Source organism: Telopea speciosissima, chromosome 10 (genome assembly GCF_018873765.1).
Source record: "Telopea speciosissima isolate NSW1024214 ecotype Mountain lineage chromosome 10, Tspe_v1, whole genome shotgun sequence".
NCBI lineage: Eukaryota > Viridiplantae > Streptophyta > Magnoliopsida > Proteales > Proteaceae > Telopea > Telopea speciosissima.
This window is the reverse complement of record NC_057925.1, coordinates 47,092,921-47,120,592: the sequence shown is the minus strand read 5'-3', so window position 1 is coordinate 47,120,592 and position 27,672 is coordinate 47,092,921. Positions and strand designations below refer to the sequence as shown.

The 27,672-nt window shown below is 39.6% G+C and overlaps 1 protein-coding gene across 2 annotated transcripts; it reads right to left on the bottom strand.

The window, feature by feature from the left end:
- Positions 1 to 486: 486 nt before the first annotated feature.
- On the bottom strand, positions 487 to 17,030 carry LOC122641770 (glycerophosphodiester phosphodiesterase GDPDL4-like). 2 transcript variants are annotated; one of them, XM_043835065.1, is made up of 10 exons: positions 16,763 to 17,030; positions 14,540 to 14,756; positions 14,466 to 14,506; positions 12,477 to 12,592; positions 11,719 to 12,214; positions 7,103 to 7,141; positions 6,682 to 6,966; positions 3,764 to 3,903; positions 1,458 to 1,944; positions 487 to 861 (listed from the first exon to the last, which is right to left on the bottom strand). In XM_043835065.1, the coding sequence occupies exons 1-10, from the start codon at positions 16,866 to 16,868 to the stop codon at positions 554 to 556; spliced, it is 2,235 nt and encodes a 744-aa protein (XP_043691000.1). In that variant the 5' UTR covers positions 16,869 to 17,030; the 3' UTR covers positions 487 to 553. The 2 variants fall into 2 exon arrangements, with proteins under 2 accessions (XP_043691000.1, XP_043690999.1); XM_043835064.1 differs by having other exon boundaries at positions 14,466 to 14,756.
- Positions 17,031 to 27,672: the final 10,642 nt, after the last annotated feature.

Here is a 27,672-nt window from a genome sequence, read left to right as displayed (position 1 = left end):
CAGGAAGATATAAACTACAAAGCACACACTATTTCATTGGTGGGGAGTAGTGACTCTTTCTTTCCACCTGAAATCCACTTTTCTGCACAGAAACTAGCCATTCTGTCCTTAATACCTGTAACACTTGCATAATAACAGTAGCAGCATAGAAAGTAAGCAACACATGAACATTAGTTACAAAAGAATATACAGTAATACAATCCTGAGTTTCAAAGAATTCCGTGAGTACAAAAAATACTCTCACAATGGCTTGCAGCTGTCTATGTTCTCAGAATATGGGTGGAGGGATCGAGCTACACTATCAATGGAAACCCCCAAAAAGAAAATGCAGAAAATTAAGGGAGAAAAAAGAGACATAAAATGGATTATGACAAACATTCAGCTAAAATTACTAACTATTTGCAACCTATAAGAATTGATAGCGCAACGCTCGGACAGTCATATAGTATGGCTTGTGCCCCAGGCCCAAAACAGCATAAGCAATGCATTGATTTTTGCCAGAGATAATAGAAGATGCAAAAGGCGAGCGAAGGTGAGGATCTTTGTTCCTACTTCAGAATAGAAGAAATGCAAGAAGAACAACAAAATATGATAAGAAGAAACTAGAGGCATTCCGTGGCTGCCCGTTTGGAGCTCGGATGGCTGCAGTTGGAGATGTTGCTGGCCCTCCTGCTTCAGAGGTTGGCTTTTTCTGGACAAGAGAAGGCAAAGGCGGCTCTATAACATCAGCATCAGTCAGGACCGGGTTTGGAGCCTCGGCTGGTGGCAAGTATGGTGTAGTAATGACTTGCAAGAGACCAGCAGGCTGAACAGGGGACATGTAACTTGGTCTGTTATTGCCCATGTTTAAACATTTGTTCTCTGCGGAAACACAAAACAAAAAAGCACATCAATGACTGAAGCATAATTTGCAACTTCTAAAATCGCGGCGTAACATATAATAAATATTAATTACTCCCTCTGTCCCAAAAAGACTATCTTATTTGAGAAAAGAAAAAACCCATATTTTAAGAAAATTTTTGTTGATGCATTAATCACCCACTGATTCATACCCTGTTTCCATTTTCCAATATAATCCCTATTAGTTTGGCGGCTTATGTGAATGATGGAAACAATTATGACAAGTGAATACAACAAATGTGTGGATGATTAAATAAGGCATTAAGGGGAATCCAACAAGACTTCATATCTTTGTGGGATGGAGGGAGTATATAGCCAATAGAGATATCGTGTGTACAATGAACAAAACATGCTTTCTTGTTTAAAGTCAAATATAAGCACAGTCCCATGAATGAGGCTTTAGAACGAGGTCAAGCTTCTTGTTTTTATTAATGAGAACTTGAAAACCTCTTAATGGTTTTTCTCTCCCAGAACCCTACTATGAAGATAGTGATTTCTAAAGTATCAGACATTCTGGCACACTTTAAATTGAAGGCATTTTTAAGATGCATACTTACTTCTGTATGATATGGCTGTCCCTGGGAATTCGGTGACGACTCCATCAATATTAGCTGAGCTAACAAATGTATTTATCTCCACCATTGGGTCTGAGAAGAAGTCCCATGCTTGAGATACAAACTCATTAGTAAACAAATTTACATAGACTGAAATTTTATACGACTGAAGCTTCTTTACAATTTCGGTAGCACCAGTGAGGAATAAAGCCTGATTTTCTGGAAAGATGGTCTCCTTGGTGAGTGACACAGAATGGGCAAATCCCTTGATGCCTTCGATGGATGAGTTAAGGGCATCACGGATAGTTTCATCAACCTGGTATACAAGCTCATAACTGGTTTTCTCCTTAAATACCTTCAGAACAGAGCTGTTTGTGGACTGGATCATTACTTTTTGGATTGTCTGGTTATTGTAACCAGACTTGTCTAATGAATCAAAAACTGCATCAATTACACTTAAACCCTGATACTCTGCAAGGTAGGCTGCATTCTGCACAATTAGAAAGCAAACAACAATTTTATCACACCTGAAGTAATTGTAAATGAGGGATGGGAAGTAACCCCCACACTGTTGCAGGGATGGTATACATACAAGATAGTAGAACCCATCTCTGAAGCTAAATACTAAAATGAAAATCATCATCTCAGAGATGATTCCCACAATTTTATCTAACTTTATTGTTGTTTTTCCCTTCTGAACATCCAAAACAAAATTGTTATGAGATCTTTAGTCAATGGGAAGTGTCAGGGGAGACCCACTGAATATTGGTTTCTAGACCCTTGTGAATGTGTACCATGCCTAAGGTAATGTTCGGACGATATTCCCAAACTTGTCCCACCATCCTTACAGTTAATGCAATTCATATTGTCTAATCACAACTAAGCACTACGGCAACAATTAGGGATCAGCTAAACAAACACAGCTCCATCTTTCTACTACACCTACCATGAGCAATATGCATAACTGAATTGGTTTGGAGAAGATCTTGGACCCAACTTGATAGAATACCTGCTTTAACTGGGTTTAACTCTACACACATGCATCCTAGTGAAGATGAGTAATACTGATTATGGAGGAATCAACTTTTGATGGTCCATTTTTACTACAAGGGCATGTTATTCAATAAAGCTTTGAGGAGAGATCTTAAGGTGAGTGGGCAAGACTAGGCAAGAAACCAGGCAGCATTCAGAACCCTGAAATGACTTCTTTTCCCTCATCTCCACCATCCTCTTTTTTTTTGGGCAGCTGAAACATTTGAGGTGGTTCTATCAAAAGAAATCATTTCTTTTGGATGATAAGTAAGAAGCTTACTTAGCCTAAATTAAGGAAATCAACCTCCTTGCACTTTTCATTTTACACTAAGAACATGCAAGCAGTCCAAAACTCATAGATTAGGGTAACTAGAGTCCTAAATACTTTCACATGACACATTTCTGATACTAGAACTGGACTGGAAAAAATATTTATAATATATTTTCCAAAGGCTGTGGTTGGCTGCCAAGACAGCACTAGAAGTGGAAGGTGAAGGTGTAGGGTAAGTGAAGTAGATTTGTGCTAAGAAAGTGCAAGAGAATGATACAAACTCTAGAAAGTGGAGGAGACCCCCCCCCCCCCTTTCCTGAGTTTCATCAATAAGCATCACAAAATCCTACGAATTCTGGGCAAATTCTGTAACAAACCTATTGGAAAATGCAGGACAACCACGAGACAGCTCTAGAAAAGTGCAAATTTCAAGGTATAAGTTCTCTAAATAACCCTAAGTCTTGGAAAGTCACGGTGGAAAGTAAAGAAGTGTACTTTTCGCAAAGTCTTAACTTCCCTACAATTTCTTGATGATCTAACATAGTGTAATATATAAAAGGGCATATGAGAAAGAATCATTCTCTAAATATAATATCTGAAATTTCATTAAATTTAGTCTCTATAAGGAATGTAAATACTTCCCTAATTAAAATAAAATCTGAAATGGGATATCCTAACCACACACCCCATGCTTGCAGTGCTTAATCCCCATCTGTATTCAGAATATGGTTTTGGGAAATTTTAAGTTACATTCCTGATGGTTATCCAACAACCACATTCCCCCCCCCCCCCCACCTCCTAACAAATTCTTCAGGGAACAAATTGAAATTTCAGGTTGTTGAAACCATTTAATCTGAAGATTTTTCTTGGACTGCTTAATGTTTGCCCCTAATCATAAAAAAGATTAGTTTTCTTCTGGCCTAAATGATATCCTGGATCTAGGAGTTGTTGATTCAATTATCATTTTTATAAGCAGGAAAGGCAGAAGAGATTGTAACATACTGACCTCGACACTGATCAAGACCCCAGAAAGAGGATTGGTTTTTGCGAAGGTTAAAAAATCATCCAATGAGAAAAGATTTCCTTGATTTCTATGAGCCGGATACCGGTATAGCCTGTAATCCAGGTATGGATTCGATATAGCAGCTACAAGAAAAGGAAATTTAGAAATCAACAAGGTGTAATGGAATATACTTGCCAGAAAAGAAAGTGTAATGTAATAATGTTCAAGATAAAGAAAATCTAGCCAAACATTAAGCTCACATGGACTAGCAATAAAAGAAAATATGCTCACAAACAAACTACTTGAAAGAAAACTAAAGGTAAAACCAAGGGAAATGAATACCATGGTAATGAAAGGGCTACTCAAAAGTAGGTTAAGACTTGGAATCCCCTCCCCCCCACTTAGGGCCTTCAGTAATTGCACTGATTGTAATATTTGGGTCCCTTAGCTGTTTCTCCTTGAGAACAATTAGCTTAACTATGATTCTATCCACCTGAAAAAACCCTATTTTAGCTAGAATGTAGAGCTATTCATCTGAAAAAAAATCCAGTATTACTCGTAATGTAATCAAAGTCAGAGCAACTAAAATAATGTGGATTGGATTGGTCCCAGATGATCCACATACATATTAGAATAGTGCTATAGGATGTAATAAGAGAGCTCCAGGGCACACTTCACACACGATGAGTGTTGATGTTCCTGTTTGCACGTGTTAACAATTGACAGATCGAGTGCTATCAAAATAGACATGCTGAAATTCATCTGATTTGATTAAACAATAATAAAATTTCTATTGATCACACTATTGGTGAAAAAGATCATGCAGCAGTGATTGAAAAAAAATGGGAGACATTCAAGCTTTTAGTGCAAGAAGAAGATTCTTTAGACTGGATTTGCCTTCTTGGAGGGCAGATCCTTCATTTCCTTGGTGAATATTGCTCCTGATGGGGAAAAAGATCAAGGAACTTTCTAGAGGAAGCCAAGGTTGGGCCCCTTGACAGACAATATGTATGTCCAGTGCTTCCCTATCATTAGGGAATATGATGTGAACTATTGAAATAATGTGTATGAGATACACGTAATTAATGGTTCACATCATACTTGGGGAATACAATGTGAACCATTGTGATAATAGGTACCTTTGACATTTTTTTGCACTAGGTGGCAACCCTCAAACTTGAATCCATGTCTTCACACATGTCAGAGCATTTTCGTACAAGTGACAACCCTTTTATCTGATTCATTACTAAGGGTGTATAGCGTGCATGAGGCTCCCACCACTGCAGGGTCCAGGGAGTTCGTAATGTACGCAGTCTCACCCCCACTTCGTGGAGAGGCTGTTCCCAACTTGAACCCATGACCACTAGGTCTCAATGGAGCAACCATGGAACTAAATTTTGCCATATTTCGGAAATTTCGTGAAGTCCGAGACGAGATGTGTAAACGAAATGAAAAAGTAACAAATTTTGGTTGAAATTTCGGACATTTTGGCATATTTCGGTCATAGGCCGATATATCAATGAAATGAGACAAAAGACCACTAAAAGTCACGTGACCTGGGCCAATAAACCTCTTATTTCTTCTTCTTCTTTCCTCATTTCTTCTACTTTCTTTGGTTTTCTTCCACTCTCCAAGCATTGTTCTTCATAGTTTTCGACGCATTATCGTCGGAAACATGTCGGAGCCTCATCCAAGCACATCCTCCAAGCATTAGGGTCGGCGACCGTATACTGTAAATCAAGGGTGCAAACCCAAAACACCACTTTGAGTTCATTTTTTGCAATATGAAGGTTTAAATGTGTTTATTTAACTTAAATAAGGGTGTCTATGAAGTATCAGGCCTAGATATGGCCAAATACCCACCGAGATGGACTCCCAAAATATTGCAGAAAAAATGCAATATTTCGGCGAAATTTCGCCATATTTTGGATATCTCGGTAGGTCCGAGATACCGATATATCGCGAGATATTGAACTATGGGAGCAACCTTACTTTTGAGCCGAGGTATGCCCTCTTTTATCTGATTCCTTACTATCATCAATAAATCAATACATCGCCCCAACCCACACAACACCCCCGCACCCCCCCCCCCCCCAAAAAAAAAAAATCCACATTTTTTGCTTAACTCATGTGAATATAAAACCCAGAATGACCATAAAATGGGGATGGATTAGTTATGTGGATGTCTAGTTAAGAGACTTGGATTGACTAATTTACATCTGGCAGCTTAGGTGGCAGACCAACTAGGCCTTGCATGTTTACCACATCACTCTCTCCTTGTGTGACACGTTTACATGATCTCACAATGTTTCAGGAGAAACAAATGAGCATTTGTTTTTGAAACGTCACCACTAGCATCACCACAGTTAATAGTCCAATAAATGGTCACATATAAAAGCTGAAATGGACTCTGCAACTGAACATATCATAGATCTAGAGTAGTATATCAATGTATAGACCATATTGGCCACATCACCATTCATGTGGCCAAACGAGAGGGTCCATTGTAGATGAGGAATTTAAATTAGTGTAGAAAGACTTTCATTGTAAGAAAGTAGTATCTTACACATTAGTCCAAAGACGAAACAAAATACTGATTGTCAACATCAACAGAAGAATTTAAGAATTAAATCTATCTTTCATGAAATATGCCTACTAGGAGATGGTTTAAAATTTGAAACTGTCCTGGGATTCTCAAATTTTTATTTTCTCACCCCTTGAAATTTTTCACTAAAACCATGAGATGTGTGCACTCTTCATGCAAGGAAAATTTACTTCCTAATTTTTCCCCCTTCAAACCTGACACCTATAAGAAATTTTCAATTTCTCTTTTCTATTCCTTTTCTTTTCTTTCCTCCCCCATTTAACCATAGTCTCAGTTCGTAAGGTAACTTGAGAAGAAGAAAATCATATCAACTTACGCGACAAGGCCTGAATCTCTTTCCATGTGAGGCTGAATGTAAAAATTCCAGGGGTTTTCTGTAGCTCTGGAATACGAGCAGAACGATTGCTGTACGGTGATTGGGCTACTGCCGTGCCCTCTATAAGATTTATAGAGCCTAAGCATATGGGGATCCCATCACTTGTCATTTGAACAGAACAGTCAATAACATCAGCACCATCTTTAACAGCTTGCTGATAAGCAACATTCGTACAGCCAGGGTAAACTCCGCTAGCTCCATTGTGTGTGATAACCACTGGAGGTGCTGGAGGATAAATAAGGCAAAGAAATAAGTTGGCATTGTGACAGATATAAGGTCATTGAACTTGGGACACTGATGGTAAATTGAAAGAAACGATCAAAAGTAGTTTCAAGGGATCAAAAGTGAAATAGTGGCAAACCTTGTCCAGTACCATTCTTGCTTATATGAGAAAAGCAATCTGCAAGAAGAGTATGAAGAGATCAATATGCAGGAGGGGAGAAAAATAAATATACATGTTGAAGGTCTAACATACAGCCTACACAATTCATCCCTCCCCTTTGCCCTTATTTATACTTTCTCTAAATCAATAAATAATTAAGGAATTTAAAAAGTGGTAGGGATCTACATAAAACCATAAGCATTGAACTTATTTATATCTATGTCATTCATTCTGTTCTAAAAACTCACATGCAACTAAGATTAATTTCATTTTATTATTCCCACAGAGCAATTTTAGTGTATGGTCCAGGAGATTTGTCACCTTTCCATTTTTGCAGATTGATCTTATAACTCTTAAAAATCTAGTAGAAAGAAAATTTCTGTGATATAGTTCTTGTTTTAGTCAAGATTGAACTGGAGTGGAAAATTAGAACAGGAAAGTGGAAAGCTATAAGCATTCCTTGACCCCTCCCCCCCCCCCCCCCCAAAAAAACATAATTTTCTGCAAGAATCTTTCTACAAACAGATGGAGTTTAAGATATTTTTAACAACATTGAGCAATTAGTTCTAATAGTGGATGATACCCAAGTTAATGCGACTCCGATTAAAGAATTGCTGTCCTCGGTCATTTGATTCTGGTGAGCTTCTGCTGAAATTTAATGATTGGGGCAATCACAAAACATGTAATTTGCTTCAAAAAAATTTAGAGTGCCATCATTTGCTACAAAATGTTTGATGAGAGTGCAGATTCAATACTTTCTATCCATCATACTGTGTAACTTCTCTACTCCAGCACAAGAGCATCTGTTTCTGACATCCTTCCTTCTCCTTAACCGAAGGACTTGAGCCTTTGACGCAAGCAACTAGAGTTCGCCAAGATTTAATTACCCGTAAAACTAGATATTCTGAATACACTCGAGCAGGAGCATAATTGCAATAAGTACCGCATAACGTATTTTTTTGGGTGGGGGGGGGGGCTTCTGGTTAGGTAAATTAGAATGTTCCTACTACACTATTGATGCCCCACACTTGTTTGAATCAGGTTTAATATTTCATTTCTACAACAACTCAGCCTTATCCCAACTAAATGGGGTCGGCTACGTGGAACCTTGTAACAACAAAAGATTAACAAAACAAAAGATTAACAAAAGTAGAAAGAAAAGAACGTAGTAGCAATATCGACACAACTCAGCATTATTCTAACTAAATGGGATCAGCTACATGGATCTTAGCCCTCCAATCAGCTCTATTCAAGGTCATACTTGAAACAAGACCTAAGCTATGCATGTCTTTCCTCATCACTTCTCCCAGGGTCATTTTAGGCCTGCACCTAACTCTTTTAGTACCTTCAATCTCAAGTCACTTCTGCAGCTGTAGCATCCGAAGGCCTCCGTTGAACATGACCATGCGACCTCAACCATGCCACTCTCTCGAAGCTTATCCTGAATCGGGACAACTCCCAAATCAGCTCTAATATTATAATTCCTTATTTTCTCTTTCCTAGTGCCACACATCCATGCCAACATCCTCATCTCCTTAATACTTAACTTATCTATATGGCGCTTCTTAACTGCCCAACATTCAGCACCCTACATCATAGCTGATCGTATGACAGTCTAATAAACTTTTCCCTTAAGCTTTAAAGGAATATGCCGATCTCACAGCACCCCAGATGCATCTCTCCACTTCATCCATCCTATTTTAACCCTTCGGGCAACATCATCCTCTATATCACCTTCTTTATGTACAATTGAGCCCAAATATCTAAAATAATCACTTTGTGGGATCTACTTCTCAGCAATATTCACCACCTAATTAACCGCTCTAGTGTGGCTAAAGTTACACACCATATATTCTGTTTTTGTTCTACTTATCGTAAGACCTTTTGATTTCAAGGTAGATGTTCATAACTCCAACTCGGTGTTAATCCCTACATGTCTCATCCACCAAAACAATATCATCAGCAAAAAGCATACACCAAGGAACTTCATCTTGTATGTCTCTGGTTTAATAAATAATAAGCGCAACCCACCTGTAATTGGGAATTCACTACCTTGACCCCCCTCACAGTTATTACGCTAGTCGCCATCATACATATCTTTAATAATGTCCACAAATCTACATCACACCCTTCTCTTCTCCAGCATTTGCTAGATTAACTCACTAGGAACTCTGTTGCAGGCTTTTTCTAAGTCAATAAAGACCATATGGGGATCCTTCTTGCCCTCTCTATATCTTTCCATAGATTTCCTAAGTAGGAAAATAGCTTCCATCATGGATCTACCTGGCATAAAACCAAATTTGTCCTCTGAGATAATAGTTTTCTTTCTCAGGTGGGTTTCAATAATCCTCTCCTATAACTCAATCGTATGACTCATTAGCTTCATACTTCTATAGTTATTGCAGCTCTAATTATCACCTTTATTTTTTGTAAATCGGGACCACATTGCTTCTTCTCCATTCATTTGGCATTTTCTTTGAGCTCATAATCTCGTTAAATAGCCTGGTTAGCCAAGATAAACCACAAATCCCTAGACTCTTCCATGCCTCTATTGGGACCTCGTTTAGGCCTTAAGCCTTGCCTACTTTCATCTTGTTCATTTCTACTCTTGTTAATATGTAACATCACAAAATCTTTCGTGTCTTCTTAGTTCATTACTGATTCTTACAACTACTTATAAGCTTACTCATAATCAGTGAGTAGAACCAGATTCATAGTTTAATATCAACAAATGAAGTTAAGTCAGCTTAAGCAAAGGCTTTCAGAAGTGACAATCTACAGATTACCAACTACCATGGAACAAGAACTCGTCGAGATCTGGTTTTTCAGAAAAACTAAGACAAGATGCTAGGCGAAATCAAAAGATTGCATTGTCTCGCCGAGATCTCAGTGGGAAACCTTGGTATACAGAAACTCAAATATGCCGAAAACCAGGACAGACAGTTATTTATGCCAGAAACCAGGATAAGCACTTATTTATGCCTAATATCATTTAACTAAATGTTTTAAATTTGTTATAAAACATTTACTTAAGATATTATTCATAAATAAGCAAATATCCCCTATTTGAATCTAACAAAAATAATTAAAGAACCAAATTCCAAAAGGATAAAAAGTCAACCCCCAGTTCAAGAACAAAAACTGTATTTTCAGCGGTAGAGGCAATTTTCAACTTTTAAATGTTGGGCGGTTTCCCAAATCTAAAAATTCATAAATCTTAATATGGTAAAACATTGTTAAAAACAAAAATATTCATTTGTTTTAATATCTAAAAAATATTTTCATTCAGAGCGATTTTGACAGCATTCGCGTACACCAAATAAGGTTTGACCGAAACATAACTCCTTCAATATAATTTATTTAGCTTTCCAACAAATCTAAAATTACTTAAATCTGATTTATAGCGAATGCTGTCAAAATCGATCTGAATGAAAACATTTTTTTAGACATCAAAACAAATGAATATTTTTTGTTTTTAGCAATGTTTTACCATATTAAGATTTATGAATTTTTAGATTTGAGAAAACCCCAGCATTTAAAAGTCGTAAATTGCATCTACCACAGAAAATCAAGTTTTTGTTCTTGAGCTACGCCCGGGGGGGGGGTTGACTTTTTATCCTTTTGGAATTTGATTTTTTAACTATTTTAATTGGATTCAAATAGGGGATATTTGCTTAGCTATGAATAATATCTTAAGTAAATGAAATAACAAATAAAAACATTTACTTCAATGATGTTAGTCATAAACAAGTGTCTATCCTGGTTTCTGGCATAAATAACCGTCTGTCCTAATTCCCCACTAAGTCAAACTCCTATATGGTCTTTGATTTTGGAAAATCTAATAGTGCCATTGTGTTTAAATAGCCCAAAATAGGCTGTATACCAAGTTTCATGACCAAACTAGGTCAAAAACCCACTGAAACCATTAAATGAGTTAAAAAAAAAATAAAAAGTGCACCAATTCGCTGAGATCTCGGCCCAACTTGGTTTTTTTGCTGGGCAAAACCAGTAACAAAACCGAGTTCTCAAACCATGCCAACTACAGGCTTTCTGATCACAAAAAAACACAAATCTTCATTTTGCATAAGAATAAATGAAGATAGTTAGCATATAGCACGCTCACAATAAATAACTATTTCTCATCAACAAATAGCATACAACATTTTGAACAGACTGTTATCAACAATGAGAAGACTGTAATTGTTAAAAAAAATGAAATGCAAGCACAAAGAAGTTACAAGAAGATAAAATTCGTTTATAAACTCAATGGAAGTTCAAAGACATGAAATGTAAAACTACGCTTGAGTAAACCACTGACTATATCATGCTTGTTTCGTTTTTCACATAAGTCGGTAATAGAGATAATAAGTAGAAGCGAGATATTACTTCGATGTACCAAATTTTGAGAACATTCAAGGAAAATATTAGATGGAAATATTACAGAGATAACATCTACTTGACTAGCAATGCTATATGATAGCAGTCCCATTCTTTTGGTGGCAATGGGGGTTCCCCAAACTAAAAAATTATATGTTGACAAAACATTTTTCTTGGTATTTTTTTTCATACAGAACAAACTTAAAGAGAAGGCTTACCTATGGCCTCTGATGGAGTTATAGGGAAGTCCGACAGCACACCATCAACAGAGAAATTACCATTGTCAATGAATGAAAGATATTCAGCTACAGGGTCATAGCTGTAGTTGTAGCTCAAAACTGCATCATTTGCAAAGTCCGAGGCAAAAACTTCCAGTCCTTCATTATGAGCATCCGACACAACAGATGTAGGCGATTGTAAATATAAATTATTTACAGGCCATATGTAAGCCTTGGGAACAAGAATTCCAGATGCAAATGTCTTGACAAATGTAAGATTGCTCAAAAGTGAGCCATAAGTCTGATTAGTTGATGGTTCAGTATCATCTTTTTCGAGAAAACGGAAGACCAGTTTTGTCTTGGTTCCTATACGTGAAGCAATACTGCTCAGGAAACCCACCTCCGGTGATGAGACATAATTAACTATAACACGTTTTGATACAGAAAGCACAAAGCTTCGCATGCTCAAATTATGCTGCCTGAAGAATCCATCGTTCTGAAAAAGGATAACGAAATCAGATTGACAATCATCATATGCTAGTTTCGATATTGCACACTATAAACAAAGAATTTCTGGCATTGGAATTCTCTTAATATCTTTCAAATACAGAGATTAAGGGAAGTATACTTTTAGGAATATCATAGAATGGGAAAAAAGAAATAAAAATAGGCAAATTATGGAGCAGCTGGAACATCCACCCTGAATTATTAAAAAGCACCTCTTCAATTTAAGATGCAATCGTATTTCATTCACTAACCTGAATGTTCAACCACAATCCAGGTGGTTTGAATTGGGATACTACATCTTCAACAGTAAGAATACTATACATATTCCCATCAAACTTATTAGTTCGAGAATAAATTCCTTGAGTCACTGTCCAGGTTAAAAAGGAGCCGTTAGTACTTAATCAAATATGGCAAAATATGGAAGCAATAAATCCATTAATATCTGGCAGTGAGCAAGAACCCTCTTCATAGGTACTAGGCAAAAAAACAAAACCTTCATTAACTAGGTTATCAAGCATCCAAATTTATGCTTCTAAGCCAATATATTTCTAAGCAAGATTTATCTCATTGAGAAAAGGTACACCCAGACATGAATATAAAATTATAAATATAGTTATTTACAGCATTTCCCCCCAAAAACTATTAATTCTTTCATCTGAATCATTGACATAGATCTCTTTCAAACATTGGGATAATCCCAACTACAAAAAACAGATGGATAAAGAAGTGTTTGCATTCTTCTAAATAATGTAGGGAACTTCGAAAAACACCGTTATCTCACTTAATAGTAGTATAAGATGGAGGAGGTTCTACATGATTACACTTCAACCTAAAGCAAACATATGTGTTTTTACATTTTGTCTGATGTAGGCAATTTTCTTCCCCAAGATCAGTATTTGCCACCAGCCCCTCACCCCACCAATTTTTTTCTTTTAACCAAATAGTATCATAATAGTAAGGACAATTATTAGACGTGGGTTAGCTAATTCTTCTTCTTTCTTTTTTTTCTTTTTTTTTTTTTTGGGGGGGGGGGGGGTTAGTATTCTTGGGTGTCAACCTAACCATGGTCTTTGAAGGCTGGAAAATGCTCTCTTACTGTTCTAGGTATCAATAGACTTCACTGATTTAACCCAATGGGGTTTAATGGTCATAACGAAAGAAAATTGTCCTCAGAAGGCCCATATTTAGGTGTAGTATATTCATCTAGAGAATGGACCCTCTTTCTTCTCCTATGAAGTTGATAAAGGCGTAAACAGATAATATGCAAGGTGCAATTTCTTGTATCAGCAGCATGTGGGTGATCATAGTAATTGAGACAAACACTAAATGAAAAATAATTTAGGCCTATTATTGTGCATTAATCATATAGTTATTATTCCTGGCTGCTTGCAATTTAGTATCGCTTTTCTTTTTTTTTTATATTTTTCCTTTATCAATTATGGTTGATGCCCTTAAGGGAGTGAAAGAATACTATCAAGTGCAATACACTTTTCAACACTACATTGGATCAGTGAGCAACTCAATCTCTAAACTGATAAAAATTGAATTCCAACAAAGAAAGGAACCAACAACTCTGAAAAATTCCTTTTTCTCGGCAATTCCTAAAATGAAAAGATCTTCAGCAATTCATAGTCATGTTCTCAAAGCACCACACTAGTTTGAATTTTATCAGCATTTAGTGGCAGGGAACTATCAGACTTCCAAATCTCCCATAAAGAAAACAAAGGGAGGGTCACAGTAAGATTATTTTCTGAACACCAGCTTCCTAGACATACAGAGGGCATTGCAGCACCTCAAAAATGGGAAACAATTAGTAGTTCAAGGACATGGAAATCAACAAGAAACAAACACATCCACTGAAACTACAAACTCTCCTTACTGAATCATAAATGATCTTTTTTCTTTTTAAAGGGAAAAAAGGCATAGAAGATTAGCTGGGCTTCAATACCCTCTAAATTCTAAGACAGATTGCCTTCAAACTTTTGCAGTCTTCCAATCAGTTCTAGCTCCACAAGCCTGAGGCAATAATGACAGTTCAAGAGCTTATAATAGCTTACACATTAGATTAAAGTTAAAAATAACTAATAAACCTGGCAAGCAACCATCAATCTAAGTTCAAAGAAGAGATGGCATACGTCACATATTAAGACTCTGAAGTACCATATCTCTAGGTTAATAGACGAATCTACAACATTCAAGCAGTAAAGACTAGTAAACTACTAAATACAATCTTAACTTACAGGAGACATTGAATAAGTCATTAAGAGTATAATCCACAGAAAACCATCCTTGCACAGGAACCCCATTCACAGGATAGACGCTGCTATTTCGGAAAAAATTTAATATGGAAGAAGAGTTGGCTAGATTGAGGCTTGGGAAGCAGATCCCAGCTCCATCCTTCGTCAACTGTACATCGCACCATAAGATCACATCTGATAAACTAGTCATCAGTGCCAAACTGTATGCACCATAACTGGAATCAGGAAACATCCCTGAAAAACCACCCCTAGCAACAACTAAAGGTGCATTTCCTGCAAAAAGAAACCAAAAGATAAGCATGCCATCCATGACACAATAGTTCTCCAAGAATAAGTAAAAATGATAAGCCTGTTTAGAGAGCTGTATCATAAACATTTGGATATTGGCCAATCATAAGTTTCATCTTTCTGACTGTGTACATAAAAAAATTCGCACTTCAATGTGGCACAGGGTAACAAAATTTCACTGTGTACATAAAAAAAAAATATTAGAAATAAAATTCCACCATGGAAGACCTTGGTGTTCCAGGCTTCTTACACTGTCAAGCCAGGTCATGATCCTGATTGTCATATATTATCTTCTACAAACGTATCCCAATTGAATCGAGTATAAACTAATCACCTATTCCTGATAGGCATCAGCATGGACTTCTCTCTATCCATCTTGTTTTCACCAAAGGACCCTAAAACTTTAAATTTCTAATATCTGCCACAAACTTTGACATTCTAAGTGATTAAAATCTTCTTGAGAATTGTAAGATTGATTGTCTTCTCTTACAAGAATTAACATCTAGAGTTTAAATTCTCTACCATTAACAGGGACAGTTTAGGTACTGATAGCAATTTTCTTCCCAAATTGCACATGATTCATAAACAAACCACCCCCACCTTAGCTTGTTAATAATCCTATTCACCTTAACCCTAGCTTCCATGAACCTTAGAGCTTACTTCCCTTAGGTTCTGCATCAAATACTCTGTTTAAAGGTATATTCAGCATGTAAACGGGGGCAATTCAGACACTGTGGACCTGAGAGCTCCTGTGTTGGGCCTCTAAAGCATCACTGATCATGGTTTTTATCACTTGGATATTGAAGGGATTTGGTGATTGTGATAGGATGAATAGTAATGGACAGCGGCTAACTTTGGAGGCCCAGTCATGTGACTAGGTGGGCTCATTTGCCTGTGGTGAACTAGCTAATGGCAGGGATTCATAAGGACCTCAAGCATTGGGAGTCAAATCTTATTTTATCTAGTTAGCATCCAAGGATTTATTCGTCCCTCTCTTCTTGAACCTCTTCCTATCTCATTCAACTAAAATTTCCAGTCATTAAAAAATATATTTCAATGAATGAAACTCCTGCATGTTATTGATAAAAGAGAACATAAATAAGGTTTAAATAGAAGAAATCATGTTGGTATGGATATAAACTAAATCTCAATCATTATTTAAAATAACTTGTTCAATTATTCACGAAGGTGTTCTGGAATCTGAATAAACAGAGAAAATAAGAGTTTCTCACCTAAAAGTAAATTACTTTTAAACCAACAACAATCATGTTATAAACTGAAAGCAGAAGACAGCTGAAAGTTTTGAGGATTTTTACCACCATATCAAAATCATCAGAGAGAAGCTCTTAACTGATAGATATTCATGTAAACAAGCTTCAAGCTTCACACCAATTAAAATAAATAAAATAACTCAATAACAAAAAAAACCACAGCCATGTGAAGATAAAAGAGGGATCTAGCTAGTTACAAACCAAAAGTATAAAATAAAGAAAGCAACAAGACGTCCAGCATCCCACTTAAATTTACATTACTCATCTGTCGGGTTATTAAGTTGCTTACATGCAAAAGCCACAAACAGCGTAATTATATTAAAGTTCATCATCTTATAATCGAAGACCAAAATCCATTTACACACAACGTTGCCGTTATTTCTGATATTCTGGTGGAGCTGAAAGCGAAGAGGATGATCAGTTAAAACTCAAAACAGTTCATATGAAGAACATCAGTTCTTTAAATTTCGAGAAGGATATACTACTCTGAAAGATTTTACGACATATCAAGCATTAATTCTTTTCTCAGCTTTTCTCTGTTCACATACCACACACTCACAAGAAGTTGGAGAGAAAGAGACAGTAAAACCTACTCATCCAACTGATCAGAAAACTCTAAAATAAGAGCCACAGCATTCCGCAGGTTAAACAGGCATAAGAAACAAACATTCTCAGGCAGTAAACAGAAGCAAATGAGAACGAATGTAGTAAAAGACAAACCACTCAACGTCTGCCACAAACTGGTGGTGGCTTTGGATCTCTTAGCGGAAACCAGAAGAGCTGAATGCAGAACCAAGAGCAGTAACAAAGATCGAAGGATCGGCATTGCTGCCGAGCTCGCCGGAAAGATATGTCGGTGCTCTGAACTTCCGACTAGTTCCGGTCGGATTTCCTAGTTCCTATCGGAAAACGAGAGAGAGAGAGAGAGAGACTGAGTTCCTTTTTCGAGGTTTTCAGTACCGAACTACACAGTGAGAGAAAGAGTGAGAGTACTACACCATTTCTTATTTTCAGGTTGGTTAATATTATTTATATAATAATAATATAAAATAATAATTTCTGTGAGTGGTGGGTGCTCTGAGCTGGGCATTGAAAATATTTATATAATAAGAATAATTCTTGGTGTAGCCGGTTCCATGGATTGAATCATCATCAGCTTTGGCTAGAGCGAGCCGATCGCTTTCGCTCCGGCGCAGCTGTAAGACTAACGTACAGTACCGTCGTTTGACATGATTAACTGTATTAACTGTGAACAGATGTGGATTAAGTGATTAATTGGATTTTATATGTCTCTTCTTCTCTTATAAAATCTCTTCTTTCTCACAAGTCATAATCACCTGTAATTAGACACGATAAGTCGATAACCTGCTTACAATTACTAATTCGACACGTTTTTTTTAAATGATAGGCGCGCACCCTCATTAGTAATTATTTCTTAATGTGTGAAATTAATCCTCTCTCTAAGCAAGGTTTTCATTTGGATTTGGCAACCCAAAATTCTCAGTTGCAGTTTCTGTAATGAATCTAATCATGCTGTTTAGCTTCTTGAAGAACTCATTAAGTATAAAAGGAAAAAATATATATATTTTTTCGTAATATGTTCACCATTGAAAACCAAAGACATCACGAATTTTTATTCTCTCAATTTGCCTGCCCGTACTTCTAATAGAGGGAGTTGGATTCCACATGGATCCCACCTCGGACAGTGTGTTTGCGCAGGGGGTGGGATAGTCATTTTTGCCCCCTCTGTTAAATGTACTTAACATGGCCAAGCAAATTGAGAGGATAAAGATCCAAGAGATCATAGTGTTTCACTAAAAAAAAGATCAGAATGAAGTCTCAAAAAAAGGACTACTTGCTGCAACTGGAACCTCTTTAGAATTGTTATAGATACATCAAATATATCAAAATTACACCATATTTTGATCATTTTATCCTCTACTCGTACTAGATCACCTGATTTATATTTATGGGTAAATTACATGTCATCCCTTGGTTTTTAAACGAAACTCAAATCACCCCCTGTATTAGACCCCAATATGACAAATTAGTCCTTACCGTTAGTTTTATGTTGTTAAGTGATGATGTCAGCCAGTTAAATAAATTTAAATCCCTAAACTACCCTTGACATCCAAACATAGATTTTGAAGGGTAGTATTATAATTTTAATTCTAATGTTTTAATACAAGGGTAAAATAGTCCTTTCACACCAATAACTAACAACAAACTAACTTTACTGTAGAGGGGGATAGATGAGTATTTTCAAAAATCAGGGGTGATTTGAGTTTCGTTTGAAAACCAGGGGTGACGTGTAATTTACCCTATATTTATATATAAGATTAGCTCATCAATGAGTGGGTGTCACCTGGTACGAATTCAAACCTAAAGCCATGTAAGCAAGTCCAGCACGTGAATAATTCAAGAACATAAGGAAGCCACTAAGACTGGCTTCCCCATGTGAAACTCATGATCAAGACCCCCCCCGTTGGTTAACAAACCATGGACTCTCCATGATAAAAGTTGCACATAAAGACAAACTATTCAGTTCACCAATTCCCGCACAAACTCAAGTAAGCATGGTACGCATAACTTCAAGACTACGTGAACTCTAGACATTCCTCCATGATCATATAAATAGATCAACAGTACTCAAAGTACATAGATGAAATCATACAATCTCAAGCCTATTGCTCTTTTCAACTTTTGGTTGTGTGAACTCAGAATGAATGAACAAACATCATTTGTTTCTTTGCGTCAGTAAATTTGGAATTGTGAATTCATTGGGATTGTATTTCTTTACTTTCACCTTTGATTCCTTTTTAGAATCCCACCCTCTTTAGAAGATAATTTGGGTAAAGATGGAGGAATAGAGAGAGAGCTAGCTAGCTAGCTGAGGATGGATGTAATTCAAGCTCCTTATGGCCTGAAACTTGAGATCAAGAGATGCCATTGACGAAGCTCACAGGGTAATCTATCATTTGGAACTGAGTGTGCCCCCCTCATCAAAAGTGGGGGTGCACCCAAATCACCCCTTATTGTAATACTAATTTGACACATTGTTAAGTGTTAATCGCAGTTTTAGGAATGGGTATCTATTTACACCCTATTTTGGTCAATAGACCAAATTTAAACAATCCCATTCAAACTCGTGTGACCTCATTTAAACGGGATTGTGATTGCCATTGTTTACACCCTATTTTGGTTATATATCAATCAATAGAGAAATATACTAAAATCCATTTCAGTCAAGATTGACATGTTAGTCAGTGTTTGAAAAATGGTCAATAACCAATGAACGGTCAAAGACTAATGGATTGATAGTGATCGATAAATGGTCAGTGATCGAGCACGATCAGTAGAGTAGTTATTATCAATTTTCAAAGAAGTGGGTAGCTGTGAAACTACCTGATAACTACAAAAACACCAGAACTGCCAAGAATGCTTATAAAAGAAATTTTCAAAAACAAAGGAAAGCACCCAAAAATCAACACAACAAATTTATCTTTTATTTTTATTCTTTTTTTTTTTTTTTTTTTTTTTTTTTTTAAATCTTAGGAGTAGGGTTAATGTAGACTTTTAAATCTTACATGGAGAATAGCTCCAGTAACATGTCATTTCAAAAGAGATTCATTATCATCACTTTGTAAACTTCAACAGTTTGTGGCTAGCAGAGTTGTGAAGACTTCAACAAGTTCATTTATGGGAAGTAAGCAATTTGATAGTAGAGTAATTGTAGTGTAAATACCAAGTTGTAAACGTCATCAGTTCGAATTTGATGAGTTGTAAAGACTTCAACAAATACAATCTGCAAGTAAACAATTCGATTTCCTCCTTTTCTTCTTAGCATTGCAATCTTTATATTTAAAAGTTTTTTGAGCAACCGAGACACTGGAAAAAACTCATTCTTTCTTGATTAGAAGTCTGATTCAATTCATTTTATAGCACGCCTATGCATTTTTAACTCACATCGACAATGCCGAAAAATAGTGAAAACAATATCAAATTGGTTATATTGATCGATTTGAATCGGGATCGATCGTGATTGATAAATCAAATGTGATCGATATCGATACCTAACTGGTATGGATCAACCAATATGTATAGATACCAATATGGTACCATTGTGGATTGATATTGATACCTGACTGATATGGATCAACCAATATATACCAGCTGATACCATGTACTAAATCCATGGTGTCAACTCCCAATGTGTTGGTCAGTCAATTGAGAACAATAGCAAAAAGCATCAAAACAGGGGTAGGTTTGGACTGTCATCAATGTAACTGTGTATTTATTGACATAACTATAAATGCACAAAATAAGAAATTACCTGATGTTGACCATTAAAATCAACAACTATTTCATGAAGATACATATGGAATCCGTAGTGATGTGCTAAATGTTCCGGCTATAATCCCTCTTAGTGAAAACCGTTTACTTTGAATCCCACCATCATACTTCAATAACTTATTTGTTCTTTTTCATTTGCAAGGGAAATGATGAGAAGTAGGGTTCATTTGAAGAAAGATCTCCTCAATTGTAAACCTTGAGTTCAATCAGAGTTCGCCAAATGTCACATGAAGTTATTTAAATCCAATGAAAAAATAAAAGCTAAGTTATTGACTAGAAACAAACAATTTAAGGTTATCATTATTGAAAATAAGTGTATCCGTAATTCATACTATACGCCTCTACTTTCAAAATGTTTGAGCAAAAAGATGCATGCCTTGATGTTCGTAAATATTAGGATTCAGTTTCTCTATACCTATGGTGAAAAAAGAATCTTTTCATCCATCTTTTCTGACACTTTAATTGAACCAAAGAAGTGTATTTCAGGTCATGAACAACAAACAAAGGGTGCCAATGAATGATAAATTAAAGTTCAATTATAACGTCATATCACCATTGGTGAAGAGTTTGGCGATCATATGATCAAGCACCACCAGACCGTTCTGAATTTTGAGTTCAATTAAAAAGCCGACCATGTTTGAGGGCTTGACTTGGCCCGGCCCAAGAATCCTAATTCTAGCCGAGTTCGAATCGTCATGACACATGAGAGAGAAGGCTTGCAGGTGGCAAACCGGTCACCCGGTCAGTTCTTGGGGAGTAAGCGCATAAGGAGACAGCTAGGCTCCGACAGAGAAAGGGTAGCTTAAAGGGCAAAGCAATCGTGAAATTGATCTTTTAGAGTTTGACACGTGTCGTCATGGATTTGGTTGGAGGATACTTTTTCGTCAACGAACACTTTAAACGGTCACCTATCGTGGGTAGTGGGCCTTGATTTGTTCAGACCCAGTTTCGCCAAAAACTTGAGAAGAAAATGCCCAAAAAAAAGATTCCCTTACTTTTCTTCCTCTAAACAAATAAACCCTTCTGGTTTATGGGAAAGAGTTGAACAACAAATTAGCGACTAATGAGTAATGAGCAAGGACTGACCCATGGTTCGTAATCTTGGATCGGATCGGCTGATATCGACAGGATCGGATCGACCAATATCGGTTGGATCATATCGGTATCGGTTGAGACCAATCCCATGATTAGACCAATACGACAAGGTTTGCTTGGATCCATGGTTCTAAATCTCGGATCGGATCGGCCGATATTGGCCGGACCGGATTGGTATCGGTCGAAGCCAATCCCGAGATTTGACTGATACAACAAGATTTGACTACATCGTTCCTTGGATCTTCCAACTCGGTTGGATCGGCCGATCCGATTGAATATTTTTTTCTTTCAAAGTTTTTAGGGTTTTTTTCCATAATATCTTTGACTGATATTGACTGAGAGATCAAAACATCCACCAACTTTGGCCGATACATAACCCGATCCGTAAAAAACAATTTTGGGGGTGTTCTGACCGATCCTGACTGATTTGTACAGATCTGATCCCGATCCGAAAAGGTTTTTGCAATGACCGATATCGAGTCCGATACCTGGATTATGAACCTTGCTTGGATCGGCCGATCCGATCTGATCTTTGACCGATACCTTGAACTATATCCTTGGGCAGTGTACCGCACTTGAGAAGATGAAAATCAAAAGTAGGATTAATTTGAAGAAAATGTGGAAACTATTGTAACTATGATCATGTAACTAACTTAAAATCTTACAAATTATGGTAATTAAAATTTTCTTTTGTATTTTTTTTTTATTTAAATCAAAGAAAATTGGTTGAAAATGAAGTAAATATTAGTTACTACATTTAGTGAGTTTTTTGGGGTTCCTGATTTAGCGAGCCTAGGAAAATTTTATGTATTAGCATAAGTTTTTTCCACTTGGCAAGTTTGATATGGTGGGAATTTTATGAATATATCCCAAGATCTCTTATCAATGAAAAATAGATTCTAAGTGATAAGGCATAGAATCACCCCACTAATCAGATGTTGCCATCTAGCCGAGCCGAGGTCAATCCAAGGACCGACCTGAACCAAGAGAAGTGGGGCAGACCCGGTCCCCGAGAGATCACATGGTCGAGCTGCGCACCACGACTCAGCCCGCAAAGCACCCCCAAATCAGCCATCGACCCCGAGCTGACCTCATGCCAGTCAGCCGAGGCCGAGGCCGAGGCCGAACTCTGAGGCCGACCACTGTGGTCGAGCTTCGAGGCTAAGCCCTCCACAAAAGCCTTTGTAATGGCTCGCCGAGAATCACGGAGCCACGTCAGCACAATCCGAGAATCGCGGGATAAGGATCGAGCCACAATCCTACCGCGATACGGAATCACACTTAGATATGGACTCTTACCTTAACAAGAGTCCGACCCCGAAAATAACTCTCCACTCTGTGCAATGGGATAGAGCCTTCCAATAGAAGAACTCCTACCATACTAGGACTCCTCCAACCGCCTCATCTCCCTCTATAAATACTCAGGTATGGAGCTCAAACGAGCATCTCACTTTTTACTAGCTGTTACGCTGTTTCACTGGAGACCTGACTTGAGCATCAAAGATTCCTAGGCCGGAGCCACATTGGCTCTCTTGTGCTCACTCGTCTTTTTACAAGCTCATCCGTGGGTGAACAGGATGACGGAGGTTTTCACACGCAACAGATTTGGCGCCGTCTGTGGGAACGATGTCAACACGCCATCGTCGTTTCTACCAACTTCAAGAGTAGGAACAATGGTACATACGAGATCAGGGCAGCATGGCTTGACTTCCCACGGAGACGAGCTATAGCCGGTTAGACAGGCGAGGTGATCACCGCCCCCTGAAGCATCATGGTAAGGCGCGATCGAAAGACCCCCTCGGGCAGGGGGTGTGCAGCCCAGCATGAGCGCCGCGGCCAATCCAACTCCCCCGCCAAGGGTGGGAATGGTGGAAGTGTGCTGGACACAGCAGCGGCTGACCAGACATAGGTTGAGCCAAACTTGAACGGGCTGAGCCTACCACCGTCGCCACCCTTACCGGAGAATTTGGACCCGAAAGCCTCAATGAATAACCGGTAAGTTATGGATTTGCAGCTGCAGATGCTCCACACCAACGAGATGCTGCGTACTTTCATGACCCAGATGGCCCGGGGTGGGCTGATGGGTCAACCACTGATTGCGCCCCATCCAGCCCCGGTCCGCGTAGAGGGAAACTTACAACAGAATGGTGGCCGACATCTGGCCGAGAAGAGCCACATTGTCACATCCGCCTCGTTAGAAAACTCCTCCTCCACGTCCCAACAGGAGGGCTCGGCAGGATGAGCAGGAGCATCGTCGGAGCCCAAGGACCGGGCAAGAGATCGAACCAACGGAATCGATAGCGAGGAGATCGGTATTTTTGGGCCAGCTAGGAGAGGACGGACAGCCGAGGGCACATCGAGAACAACAGGAGGTAGCCCCCGACGCAGAAGCCCGCAGCCTCTTCGAGAAGAGCAGCCGAGAAGCCCCCCGTGGGTCCAATTTTCAGGTGAAAAGAAGAATAAGGAGGGGTGATGCTGATCGAGCCGACCAGAATGGTCAACCTCAAAGGGACGACCAAGTGAACCGATCCTGAGCTGAAGGACAAAATGGTCGACCTTGGCCGAATGAACGGGACAATTTGCACCAGGTGGACAAGCCGAACGGCCGAGCACCTGAAATCGAGCTAGAAAGCCAGCAATGAGACTTGGCCAAGCAGGTGGAGGGATTAAAGAAATAGGCGACCTCGGATGCCTATTCCCTGGTCGGACGACACCCTTATCCTCCCGCATGACCGCGCCACTACCGGCCAGGTTCAGGCTACCTCCCTTCGATTTGTATGACGGGACGACCGACCCGACGGATCATATCAACTACTTCAACACGATGATGACCATGTACGGGGGAACTGAGATTGTCTCTTGTCAGGTTTTCCCCTCATCTCTCAAGGGCGCGACAACCTCATGGTTCTCCTGGTTGCCACCGAACTCCATAACAACCTTTACTCAACTCTGCCAAGCCTTCATCACGCTCTTCCAGAGTAGCATGAGACACAAGAAAATGACAGTCAACCTCCTTAGCGTGAAGCAACGATCTGATGAGTCGATCCGAGTGTTCATCTCACGTTTCAACAAAGAAAATCCTTAGACATCAAGGATTTGGATGAGGCCACGGCCCATACTACGATGAGCAACGGGCTCGCTGACATGGACCTCATCAAGGACTTGGCCCGAAAGCCTACCAGAAACCTGGTCGAGCTCTTAGAGAGGTGCAATGAGTTTATAAATATGGTCGAGGTGCTCCAAGCCTGGAAGGGAAACGAAGGCCGAGCCGTAAAGAAAAAGTCGATGACTGATGATCGTAAGGAGGAAAAGTGGCCCAAGATTGATTATCGAGCCGAGAGATCAGACCGAGCTCAAAGTCCCGACTACACCCCCTTGAACACGTCGCGGAAAGAAATATTGATACCAATACAAGACGGCGGATACATTCGCCGATCCCGATCGATGCAAGTCAGGTCATCTCGAAATCCTAACAAGTATTGTCAATTCCACAAGGACACCGGTCACGACACCGAGGATTGTTATTAGTTGAAAACAGAAATCGAAGAGCTGATCAAGGCAGGGCACTTGAAGCGGTACATCAAGGGAGGCCGAGAAGACCACGGAGGTTCGAAGGCCGTGACCAGAAAAGGGTCGAGCCGAGGTCTGGGAATGGACGAGCCTAGTGTGATGAGGATAAAATCTGAGTTGAGAAGAAAGACGACGGATTCGGGCCGAGCAATGATAAAGGAGCTCCCATATACACTATCCTTGGAGGGTCCGGACAAGAGTCCACTCGGAAGGCCAAGGCAAATGCGCGGTTCGTCGGGGTCACCGAGATACCAAGCAAAAGGCTGAAGTCGGAGGCGAAGATCTCCTTCACTAAGGCTGACCTGGAAGGTATAAGTTTACCTCACGATGATGCTTTGGTAGTGCAGGTGGAAATTATGAAGAGACCCGTCCATCGGGTATTGGTCGACACCGGCGCATTTGTGGACCTTATGTCGGTAGATGCGTATCGATAATTTGGCTTCGGCAATGAAGCGCTCAAGCCGGAAGGTACCGCACTTCACGGGTTCTCGGGAGCTGCCGCCACCATCAAGGGCTCAATCGACCTGCTGGTCACAATCAAACAAAATCCATGTCAAGCGACGGTCCAGGTCAAATTCATGGTAGTACGGTCGGTGGTGGCTTTCAACACTATACTCGGTCGCCCATCATTGACTGCTCTCCAAGTCATCATCTCATCGACGCATTTGAAGACGAAGTTCCCTACCGAGAACGGCATCAGCGAAGTCTGAGGTAACCAGAAGAAAGCACGGGAGTGCTATGCTACTTTTGTCAAACAAAATAAAGGCAACGTCCGAGGGATGGTGATCTGTGTTGAGCACTTACCGGAAGACCAGCGGGATGAACTTACAGAAAGAAGAGGACAACCTATGGAAGACCTGACCCCGTTTCCCCTCAACGACGAAGACCCAACAAAGATGGTACAGCTTGGATCACTGCTGAGCGAGGAACAAAGGAATCAGTTCGGAAACTTCTTGAAGGTAAATGCAGACGTCTTGGCCTGGTAGGCAGTCGACATGCCCGGTATACCTCGACATATAGCCGAGCATCGACTACGCATAGATCCGAGCCGAAAGTTGGTTCAATAGAAGAGAAGGAACTATGCCCTTGATTGCCAAGCCACCATCAAGGAAGAAGTAGAGAAGCTATGCTGATCAGGGTTCATCCGAGAAGAAAAATTCCCGACTTGGCTGGCGAACGTCGTTATGGTTCCCAAGCCGAACGGGAAATGGAGGATGTGCGTCGACAACATCGACCTTAACAAGGCTTGCCCAAAGGACGAGTACCCGCTACCTCGGATTGATTTCTTGATTGACGCCACGGCGGGGCACAAAATGTTGAGCTTCATGGACGCGTACTCCGGCTACAACCAAATCATGATGCATGAGGAGGATGAGTCATACACAGCATTCTGAACTGACCAAGAAAATATTTGTTACAAGGTCATGCCGTTCGGATTGAAGAACGCCGGAGCAACATATAAACGGCTGGTAAACTATATATTCCGTGAGCCGATCAAAAGAAACATGGAAGTCTACGTGGACGACATGTTAGTGAAGAGCTTGAAGGCTGAGCACCACTTGGCCGACCTGGAAGAAGCCTTCGACGTGCTAAGGAAGAACCAAATGAAACTGAACCCCACCAAGTGTGCATTCGGCGTGACCTCCGAAAAGTTCCTCGGCTTCATAGTCTCTGTCAGAGGCATCGAGGCCAATCCAATGAAAATCAAGGCCATCCAAGAGATGAGCCCTCCTAGGATGGTCCGAAAAGTACAAAGGCTAAACGGGCGAGTGGCAGCGTTGGCACGATTCATGTCGAGGTCAGGCGACAAGTGTCTACTGTTCTTCAAGGCCCTCAAGAACATCCGAAACCCGAAGGACTTCATTTGGTCGAATGAATGTTAACAAGCTTTTGAAGAGCTGAAGAAATACTTGGAGAACCCGCCTCTTCTCAGCAGACCCGAGCCAAAAGAAGAGCTTCAAGTTTACTTAGCCGTTACCCCGATGGCGGTCAGCGAGGTGTTGGTTAGGAAAGAAGGCCAAGCTCAAAAGCCCATATACTACATCAACCATGTTCTTGTCAACGCCGAGACGAGATACTCCAAGTTTGAGAAGGTAGCATTCGCTCTTATCACGGCCACGAGAAAGCTAAGGACATACTTTCAAGCTCATCCGGTCGCAGTGCTGACTGACCAGCCTCTCAAGAAAATATTGCACAAGCCCGACGTGTCAGGTCGGCTGATCACCTGGGCGGTCAAGCTGAGTGAGTACGATATAAGCTATTGCCCGAGGATCAAGATAAAAGGGCAAGTACTGAGTGCACAATGCCCGACCTCAAGGTCAAGGAAGAGAAGATAGCGGAAGAAGTCAATGTGAGAGCTAAGACCGGCCCGACCTGGACCATGAACGTTGATGGCTTGAGCAACCCTGGAGGGAGCGGGGCCGGGCTGATCTTAGTCAGCCCCGAGGGCTTTCGCATACAATACGCCCTAAGATTCAAGTTCCCAGCCTTGAACAATGAGGCCAAGTATGAAGCCCTCCTAGCCGGGCTCCGAGTGAGCAAGGCTGTAGGCATCAAGCAATTGAGGGTATGAGGAGACTCACAACTTGTGGTCAACCAAGTCAACGGAGACT

Coding starts and splice junctions, on each gene's coding strand:
- LOC122641770 (XM_043835064.1), bottom strand. CDS start 16,868: ATGCCGATCCTTCGATCTTTGTTACTGCTCTTGGTTCTGCATTCAGCT. Junction 12,215..12,476: donor GATTGTGGTTGAACATTCAG/GTTAGTGAATGA, acceptor ATCCTTTTTCAG/AACGATGGATTCTTCAGGCA. Junction 7,142..11,718: donor AACTCCATCAGAGGCCATAG/GTAAGCCTTCTC, acceptor CTCTTCTTGCAG/ATTGCTTTTCTCATATAAGC.